This window comes from Solanum pennellii, chromosome 6, assembly GCF_001406875.1.
Source record: "Solanum pennellii chromosome 6, SPENNV200".
Taxonomy (NCBI): domain Eukaryota; kingdom Viridiplantae; phylum Streptophyta; class Magnoliopsida; order Solanales; family Solanaceae; genus Solanum; species Solanum pennellii.
In genome coordinates, this window is record NC_028642.1 from 59,732,868 (window position 1) to 59,743,557 (window position 10,690).

Sequence of the window (10,690 nt, forward strand, 5' to 3'; positions counted from 1 at the left end):
AACAAATAACTTTTTTATATCGATAATAACCGTTACACTTGATAACAAACAACTTTTTTACGGGATAACCTTATATCGTAATATTTCAAAAGTTATGTCCCTAACTACATGTTATATTTAAATATCAAACCTTTTACCGTCACTCTTAAATAACAAATTACTTTTTTATAATTATTCGTTACACTTAAATAACAAAATTTTTTACGGAGATAATATCTGTTACGGGGATAAACTTGTATAGTAATATTCAAAAAGTTATATCCCTATCAACGAACATAATATCTTATAATGTATTTCCCAAAGAAAAAGAAAGAGGTATTGATATTTATTTGTTGATTTTTTCAACAACCTTTGCTGTTTTTGACATATAATTACTGTATTTGGGGAGATAAATTGATAAGCACTGTGATTTAGTAATCAATAATATTAAATGTATAAAAATAATGTCAAACTAGAAAAGTTGCATGAACTTGAAGTAAATCAATCTTCCCACGAAAATATTCAAAATTTGTAACTCTCCCTTATGCTGAACTATAATATAAAAAAGATGAATTCTTCAATTTCTTTTGATCGTTTTTAATGTTTCTAGGAAGTATGAGAAATTGTTACGCAGTAATACAGAAGTGTTTGGCTTAACTTGCGCACATCTCGATTATTTTATCAGAGTTATCAGCTGTTTCACACCAGCAAAACTAGCAAGTAATTTTGTCCACCATAAATGCCCCATGTTTGAACGCAGTGGCTTGAGGCTCAACTAAAGCTAAGCTACACAGCTAAAAAGTATCATACAATTTCTCACGAAAGTAGTGAGACAAGACAAACGAACTCCAAAGTCACTCGTCCCTTGGATCGTGTATTGATGACAAAATGCTCAGGATACTTCCTCAACAGCACCAGCAATCCATACCATGGCTTTGTTTTGGCTTCTGGGCTGGGATAATCCTCTGATGTTAGGTACCTCCTCACTCGACTATGGTGCCAGGTATCGCCATAGTGTTCGACCAACTGCAGTTACATGAGAAGACAATCAGCGAAAAGTCCAATTCTCAAACAGAACACAAAAGTTTATGTGCCTACGATCCAAAAAGGGGAGGGAATCATCCAACTACTACATTATGATGAAGCAGTAATTGTTTCTGATATACTCATGACATTAAGATGACAAGAATCAGTATTGTTTTGGAGCCATTTTAGAGAACGAGACAAAGACTGTCAATATTAGATGACCTTGAGAACTGCCACTTCATTGACATTAAGATATGTTCTCCCAGACCCACCACCGGAGCCCCTTCGTATACTACTGGACTAGCATAAAACAAGAAGGAATGCATATAACCACACATTTTTGATATTGTTATCAGTAAGAGATCTACTATTTCAACTAACCTGCAAATAAAAAGTAGACAGGTCCAAAGTGCAGGCTCAACAAGCAAACTTAATGGTTGGACAGAGAGATAGTGTGTGTGTGACGTGGAGCTACTAAAAAAGAAGAATATAGAGGGCACAAACTCAGCAGTTTACTTAACATGTGTCGAATTTCTGGGGAAATGTCGTACCTGAATCTCTATTTTTAGAGGATGAATTAAAATTATGTTGCTTGGACTCTTCAAAAATGCTGACGGCTGAGAATTGGATCCTTCGAAAATAGTGCAGTTTTCGAGGATTTGATACGGGTGCAGCAGCATTTTCGAAGAGTCAAAGCAACATAGAATTAATGTAAGATAGGGCCAATGATATTCAAGAGAAAGGTGATCAGGGAGCAGCAGAGAAAACAGAAAAGACAATGAAAGAAATAGCCACTTGAAAATTACAAGTGGATGATAAGAAAATCAAGGGAACAGATAATGAAAGAAATAGCCACTTGATTTTAAGAGGATGATGAGAAGCAACCAGGGCGTATGTAGCCTTCTTCCTCCTCCGAGCACACACACAAAACCACTCATACTGCCATTTGACCATGCGCCAGATTTGTATTTAGGGGCAAAAGAAGATCAAAAAGGAGGAACGCGACCAGTTATGCCTTGAATAATGTACTTGATTGACCTTAATTTAACTTCACATTCTGAGAATTCAGGGTAAGAATGAAGGGAGAAATAAAACAACAATGCTTTTTCCCGTTTCATTTGTTTATGTAAAAACAAATAGTTTCTGTCTTTGTTTGAAGAAAAGAAGTTATGACAGATAGCTTTAAAATTACCTCAGCATGAAGCTTCTCCATTGGCATCCAGTCTCCTGGACCACAGAGATCAGAAAGCACATTAGCTACAGATGATACAACATCCTTTTCTTCTAACAGCAAGAGCTGCTGATTGTCAGCATCTCTGTCAGCTCGAAATCTTCCATCTATCTTCTTATCTGCAAGAAGTTATCAGCCACATAACCTTCACACTCAAATATCAAGTTCGAACAGGTTTTCGTACTGATAAAAGAAAGATGTTACAACAGATTTTGAAATAAACATCCTTGACACTTGCATTTTTCACAATAGTTTGTAAATCACATACACAAGAATAATGCACTGTAATACAAATATACAAGAATTCAAAGGTGAGGAATTGAAATTTTGCATTCATATCATCTTATAGATGTATCTACAGCCTTTTAAAATATCCCAAAAAGTTTTAAGACTTCCGTTCTTTTCCCTAATGACATCATTAGATAAATACAGGTCCAACCAGGTTTAAGATTAATTTACTAACCTGCAGCAATTATCATTGCTATGCAATGCATGCATGCTTTAACTACCTCAAAATGGCCAATAACTGGTAATCTATCAACTACACCTCAATCACAAATTAAAATGGCCAATGAATCTAAGACAATTAATATGTGATCTCTTCAAAGACGCTACAAAGTTGTTCTTTTTTTTAATAACCGTGGTGACCAGGCCAACTTGGCGACCTTGAACACTACAGAGTAACAGGATGCAAAGCATTTTTAATTGTATAATGATGTTATACCGAACCCCAGGTCACTCTCATGAACTCTTATTTAAGTTTCACAATTTTATCCTTTCCGAAATCAACTTTATGTATCAGCGTATTCAATGTTTTTAGCATGTTATTCCATGTAAGTGATTATGAGCATACACTAGTAGTGTCTTCTTCAAAATTACAACAACTATAGGGTTATGAAACGAATATGCCACACTTTGAAAGTGAGGGAGAGCATGGTGGAGATGAGGGTGAGGACGGATGTGTCTATTGCCGAGAACCAATTCGGATTCATGTTGAGGCGTTCAACTACAGAAACCAAGGAGTCAAAGCAAAAAAAATGAAGTCATTCCATGTGCAATGTTGAGATTTGACAATAGCTACTGGCATTACAGTTGAAGTGAAGAGGACAGCAAACAGCCAGATAGTTGTATTGTTGGATGAGCAAGGGGGCATAATTTTTTGCAGACACTATGTAGTTAGAAAAACAGAGAGAGATTCCCATGAGGTCTCAGATTCAACTCCCATAAGAGACAAAACACTAGGTGATTATTTCCCATCTGTTCTAGCCTTCGTCAATAGAGTTATCTAGTACTTGTTAGTGGGGGGGTGACAGGTACACCGTGAAACTAGTGGAGGTGCTGGCATGCTGGCCCAGAAACCATGGTATTAAAAAAATAAAGTAATCCAACTGCCAATCATAAGTCCACCTATTAGACTAGAATCATTGTTGTGTTACTGAGAAAAAACAAAAAGACAAAAATTGATGAGCATAACCTTCATTTTTTATCTCACAATGATGACTTTCACCTGAAAACAAAGAAATACCATTTCCAGAGTTCGAAAGAGTCCTTCATCAACTAGCGATCCCAAATACCAACTTTAACTTCAGGATAATTGCAGGGAGAAAAACTAAAAGAAGTACGTATACCATGTTTTTTTTCTATAATGAATAAATTGGAACTTTGAGGAGAACAATCATGCTTTTTGCACTAAAAGTGGCTAAAAGTGAAGAGCCAATACCAAAAGGCACATGGTGGTATTCATTATCTGTAGAAGGGGATTGTGCTTTAAACATACTTCTACCATCTGTATGATGTGCTAACAGTATGAAGTGGTAAGCAAACTGTATCTGCTAGTAAAAGTCATTAATAAGTCTAGGATAGCTGGAAATTTTGAGTTTGCAACTAGAAAGCCAAAGAACTCCGTATCCATGGCTTCAAGCTGAGTCACGACAAAACTCCATATGCTCCATTCAGAGACGCTTTTATGCTTTGTTAATTTCGTGAACGAGTCTACTGAAAATCGAGCAAATTCATAACTAGTAGATTCATAGGGCAACAATTTCGATATACTAATGCAAGAATTAAACTCTACCAAACCAAAGCTGAAAATCTTTTTGTTGTTCTCCAGATGCTGTAGCAAGGTTCTACAACAAGCATCTATTGGCAGGAACTAAATCCATGGAACAGATCACCACTGTACAAGGAATTCTGCATTTGGAATGGTCTAAGAAAAAAACATAGTGGTCACTGACAATAGAGTAATTCTACAGAACAAAAGCACCTCTTCCACAAAGTTGTTCAGGGAAACATCGGTATGGAAATGTCAATAACTCCTTGCATTAAAAAAAGGTGACATTTTGACTATCTATTAATTCAAAAACATAATAAGTCCTTCACAATCCTCAATTAGCATCTCACAAAAAGAAGTTAACATAGAGGTTAATTTAATGGAGCTCAATTGAAATAAAAAATCTGAATATAAAGTATAGCCTGTATAAATGCAGTTCTATACAAAAAGAGAACTAATTCAAGGAAGAACCTCATGGTTAACAAAGATAAAAGATTTCCTGAACAATTACCATAAAGCAGATATAAAACTTACTGACCTAATTGCCCAGAAATCGAAGCCTTCCCACTGGAACCACACGAACCATACCCATAGCCGCCACCCTCAGGACCTTCACCCCTCCTCATCTTCTTACCTACTGAACCACCATCATCATCGTCGTCATCATATTCCTCCTCGTAATACTCTCTCCCTCTGAACAAGCCCTTGTTCACTGCCCCACCATATCCCGCACCTACATTCGCAGCAGGAGACGGTGACAAATGCTGCTGCTGCTGGTGATGATGGGCAATGGCGGCAGGACCCGCCACCGGATAATTCGCATTGACATGTTGTCCCCTGGACCCACCAAGGATGCTACGAATTGGAAGGAGGAAATAGAACTCTTTATCTCCGATCTGAAGAAGGTCTTGAGAATCTAGCTTGATGGGTGGGGTACCGGGAAGGTGAAGAACACCTTCAACTGAACACCCGTTTTTGCCCAGTACTTCGAGGGCAAAACGACGTCGTTGGAAGTCGTAGAAGATGCGAGCATGGTGGCGGGAGATGTTCATTCCGCCACCGAGAGATGATAAGTCGACATCTACCGTTGATTTTTTGGAATTCCGGCCAAGGATTATGGAGTAAGTTTGCATGTAATACTCGAAATCTTCACCTTGTAGCTTCGCGAATCCCGCTTCTACATCGCTACCGCTGCTGCTTCCCATCTCAACGGACTATCAGGTGATGAATAACCGAGTTTCCTTTCTCCGTCGAAGAATCTCCGGCGAGAAAAAGAGTGCTTTGAAAAGGGAATTCACAATTGAGTCTCGATGAAGTAGAGGCTGTCAGTAGGGATTTTATGCTATTCTAAAAAGCAAAAACAAATAGAATTTGGTACTTGGAAAATATTTATTTGAGAAAAAAACACAAATATTTATGGAAAATTAACATTATTTAACCATGTCTTTTAGAATTTTCTATTATAAAATTTACAAAAATTATTAATCTCTCATTGGTATATCACTTCATGTGATATTGGTCAAATATATTATGGTTATTTGTGACCTACACAATATATGTTGAGTGCTATATTTGAATTCGAGATGTAGTATGTCGAAACGTTAAAAAATGTATTCAGAATTGAAACATAATATATCAGAACATTTTGGAATGTATTCGGATTCCACCAAATTTCAAAAAAAAGTAGAAATATGATGTAATAAACATTTAACACTATAAATTTTGTATAAAGTTTTCAATATTTATTCGAGAAAAAGATACCCATATAATCCTACCTATATAATGCATTTTCGATTTTCAATACACCTTCAACTAGTAAACATTACAACATAGATTTGAAATGGGACTGCAATATAATTACAATTGAAGGATAAGATAATAAAAAAATATATAATAGACAATGTTTAATTATGTATTAGTCTTATAGCTTATTTTTTCATAATATTTATTTATCATCATATCCTCGATAAATAGTATTGGGCTCAAAATTTTCACTAAAAAAGTTTTAAAATATAAACAATTAAACAACGGGGGATTTTTCAAAATGTCAATATTTTAGCATTTAAGAGGACCCATTAGCAACAATTTCAATATTTAGNCTCTAGTCATCCTACTCTAATCCTCTCCTAATCCTTAAATATATGCCTAATCTAATTGGTCTTCACTCAACCTTTTTTTTACATTGAAATGACAATTTGGTTAAATACAAAGTCCTTTTATGAGATTTTCTATATTGTTTGTGTATAGATAATTGTAATAATATCAATAAGATTACAATTAACTAGTAAAGATATGAATATATTATGGGAAATTTTTCAAAATATAAATATTTTAGCATTTAAGAGAGCTCATTAGCAACACTTTCAATATTTAGTAAAAATGTCAAATTTTAGTTTGTTATATATCTTATTTATGTTTTTATTATTTGTTTTTATTTAAAGAATATAATTATTTAATAACAAAAGGGAGAAAATCAAGAGAGAGAATATTTCAGAAAAATGTAAGGATCCTTAATTTTCTCATCAGTTACATTTTCGAATAAAATTTAAAAAAAAATTTTCTCCAGAATTTTTACCTTTTTAAAATTATATTCATTCCACAATATATTCTATTTATATTTGTTATAGTTTTTTATTAGTTTGTATTCATTTCAATAGGTATGCCGAATTTATCTATATAGTCATTTAATAAATATATTTGTATTTTCATATATTTTTTTCCCTATATAGCTATTTTTTTCTTCAAAAATCCTGTATGTATTCATTTCAATATGTATTTTATTTGTATTTCTAATTATTTTAATTTTTATTTAGAATTTTGTATAATAATATATAAAATACAAAAAATTAGTATGATGAAAAAGTGAATGAAATATAAAATTGAAAAGAAATAATTGAATATTTGGTGTACTCATTCTTAAATAAAATACATAACTAGTTGACATACCTTTAGAATAAATACAAATTAGAAAAAAATGTTAAATTCAGAAACAATGCAACATAATTTTTGAATGAATATAACTATTAATTGTAAAAATACATACTGACTAAAACAGTATCAAAATTCAATATATACTTCCAAATTTATGAATACAAAAAACAATAAAACTATGAAATACAAAAAAAAAATACTAACTGTGGCACATTGACATAACTATCACAAAAAAAAAAAGAATACAAAATGAATTAAATATATGAAATACGATTCTAAATCTATGGATTCAAAATACAATAAAACATTGAAATACAAAAATACATACTGACTAAAACAACAACAAAATTCAATATACACTTCCAAATCTATTAATACAAAAAACATCAAAACTATGAAATATACACAATCAAACTCATATAATGTGTTACATTGACATTATAACACACACACGGAAAAAAAAAACAGAACACAAAATACAATAAATATATGAAATACAAAAATAAATACTAACTATAACATAATAAAATTTCATATACACTTCCAAACGCATTGCAACATGAATTTTTTTGAATATTAAAAATTACTAAACAAATTAAACTAAACATGCAAGACACAGAACATGCAAAAAAAAATAAAACCTCTTCTCCAACAAATTGGTCTTCTTCAACTTCATGGTTATGAATTTGTGTGGGATTTTGCACATCGACGAATCCATGCATTTTTCCCCGTCGTATATCGTCCTTAGATTTAGAAGCGGAACCTACATTGTTGTTTAATTCTTGAGTGAAAAAAAAATTAAATGATGGAAAATCGAAAGAACTTTGATTATTTTGTCCAATACCTCTAGTAACTCTCTTGAAAACGTCCATTGAAGATAGAATTATGTAGTCTCAAATCCTAAAAAATGTTTTAAGAACAACAACAAAATAAAAAAAAATTTAAAAAATACTAAAATCAGTAATTTAATAAATAAGGAATCTGAAAAACATAATACCCAAATCAATGTCAATCTTCAAATCAAATCTTGCAACGAAATTAAATGAGAATAATAGAAAATATTAATATATTGAATCGAAAATCTGTGGAATTGATTTGGAAGAATGTTAGTGAGATAAATTGAAAAGAAGAATAAGAACAGAGAGAAAAATATGGGGATTTGATAAGGAAGAAAGTAAGAGAGAGAAATTGATAAGCTTAAGAAAAGAAAGAAAAAAATTAAAATGACATTAATATCTATCAAATTACATAAATATAGGAAAATGTGTAATCTATGAGAGAGAGAAAAAAAGTTGTAAATAATGAGAGAGAAAATATTAATAATATCAGAATAATTATTTATTTTTAAAATAATGACATTTTTGACATATTTACTAATATTATTAAAGTATAGATATTATCACTAAATAAATTGGTTTTTTTAACTAGTTAGCTAAATTTCTCATATATTATAGATTTATGTTCTATAATCTAATTTACATTTACATTCTTTTGGGATAATTAAAATCCAATATATATGAGTGATCTTGTTTATAAAATAACAAAAAAAATGTGTATTTTGAGCTATTATGGTGATTAAGTGGCCAAAGGGACAAAAATGAAAGAAGCCCAATAACATTACACTCATACAAGTTTTGGCCCATTAGTTTGGATAATTATTTGATTGGGCCTAGTTGGGTACTTGTATAACAAGGATGAGAGCAAACAAACACGGGCTGAAAGGCAAAAGCTAAGGGGAAGTTGCCAATATATACTATTCGTCCAACTAGTTTATCAAAAATGAAGCTTAATTGAATGATATGATATTGTTTATATGGTTAATCTAGTAGGAACATTATCAAAAATGTCTGTTTGAAAAACTTTATTAGGAATTGAAATGTTTAATTTATAAAAAATGAGTTAATTCAAATGTCAAAATAAAATATCTTTAATAAATTTAAGAGGCTGATTATGTATTAAGATTAACGATATATAGGTAGGGGGGGGGGGTTGAAACTGCATTAAAGCTTTGTGGTGAAGTTGATATAGGAAGAAGCTAAGTGAATAAATTGGAGACAAAAAGAGACATTTAGTTGAGAAATTTAATTGAATTGAAAGAGGGAACAGTACTATACATAAGTTGGCAATTAGCGTGGAATGTTAATTACTTCTTCGATTTACTTTTATTTGTCATTAATTTTTAAAATAGATCCTCATTTTTACTAGTCACATTTGACAAAAAATCATATCTTTTTCCATATTATACCATTAACATTTATTATTTATTTTAGGAGATACCCTCGTTCAACAATAATTGTTTCTATACTATTTTGGGATGTCGAATAATATCTATCAATTTTATGAAATCAATCGATAATTTTATGTAAAAATTAGGCAAATAACATACTGTAAATGACAAATTACATTCTATCCCTATAATATCAATATTTACCAAAAATTTCTTCTTTTTGAGGAATTCGAATACTTTATAAAACAAAAATGATACATAAATAGAAATGGCCGGATATTTTAATATTTTTTTATGTTAACTGTTATAGCACAAAAAAATGGTAACAACTTTTTCATGATTTACGTTAATTTTTAACGAGATTACCATCAAATCTGCATAAAAAACGTACTAATTTATTGCATTATTCAATTTCATAATATTAAAAAAATTCATATTTTGAATCAGAAAAAAAAATGATTTTGCGTGGAAAAAAAAATCTCTGGAATGCCGATCCTGAATTTTCAAAGATGAATATTTCGATCTTGTTGCGACATTCTGTAATATGGGTAAGTGATGTTATGTATGAGCGATACAAAAGTTATGGGATAGTGATTGGCAAAAAAATTTCGTTCATGAATCTTATTTCAGCTATTGCGGCTGAGTTGGGTATTGACGAATCGAAAAAAAATATAGAGATTAGATATGTTGTTGAAGGAAATTCGTCGCCATTGTGTATTCGGACTGATATGGGTGTAAAATTGTATATAGAGATTAAAAAACATGAGGCTGGGTTCGGAACTTTATGCATTGATACTTCAGATAAAGGTGTTGAAGAGATAATAAATTTTGATGCAAAAACAGGTGCCATCATGTGTGTTGAGGGTGTGAAAAGCGACGCAAAGGCTCTCAATGTTGTTGAATCATCAATTGATGATGCATATTACATACCGGAAATGGATGTTGATAAGTATATATCATACACCAATAATTCAGTTGTGGAAGAGAATCAAATGTATAAGGATAAGTGTACTCTGAAGGCGGTAATGGAAAATTACAAAATAAAGAATAGTTTCAACTTTAAACAAACTAAAGAAACAACATGAAAATCATGATGTATATGGAAAACAAATTTACATACCGTTGGTAATGTTGGTCGATCAATAGGAGGTGCCGCCTTTCTACCTCTCTTCTTTGGGGTTTTTGGGTCTTTAAAAGTAGATGCATGTTTGTTTTTTGATGAATTTTTCTTGGTAAAGCTTGGTTT

General features: G+C 31.7%; 1 protein-coding gene across 1 annotated transcript; it reads right to left on the reverse strand.

Moving 5' to 3' along the window:
* Positions 1–500: 500 nt before the first annotated feature.
* LOC107021166 (transcriptional activator FHA1-like) lies at positions 501–5,655 on the reverse strand. The gene is made up of 3 exons (XM_015221774.2): positions 4,825–5,655; positions 2,198–2,355; positions 501–1,005 (listed from the first exon to the last, which is right to left on the reverse strand). The coding sequence occupies exons 1-3, from the start codon at positions 5,489–5,491 to the stop codon at positions 796–798; spliced, it is 1,035 nt and encodes a 344-aa protein (XP_015077260.1). The 5' UTR covers positions 5,492–5,655; the 3' UTR covers positions 501–795.
* Between the last annotated feature and the right edge of the window lie 5,035 nt (positions 5,656–10,690).

Bases quoted from the DNA above. Each gene is read 5' to 3' on its own strand.
- LOC107021166 (XM_015221774.2), bottom strand. From the start codon at position 5,491: ATGGGAAGCAGCAGCGGTAGCGATGTAGAAGCGGGATTCGCGAAGCTA. The intron at 2,356-4,824 runs GTCAGTAAGTTT...AACTTCTTGCAG, and splicing joins TTCGATTTCTGGGCAATTAG to ATAAGAAGATAGATGGAAGA. The intron at 1,006-2,197 runs GTAATTTTAAAG...ATGTAACTGCAG, and splicing joins TGGAGAAGCTTCATGCTGAG to TTGGTCGAACACTATGGCGA.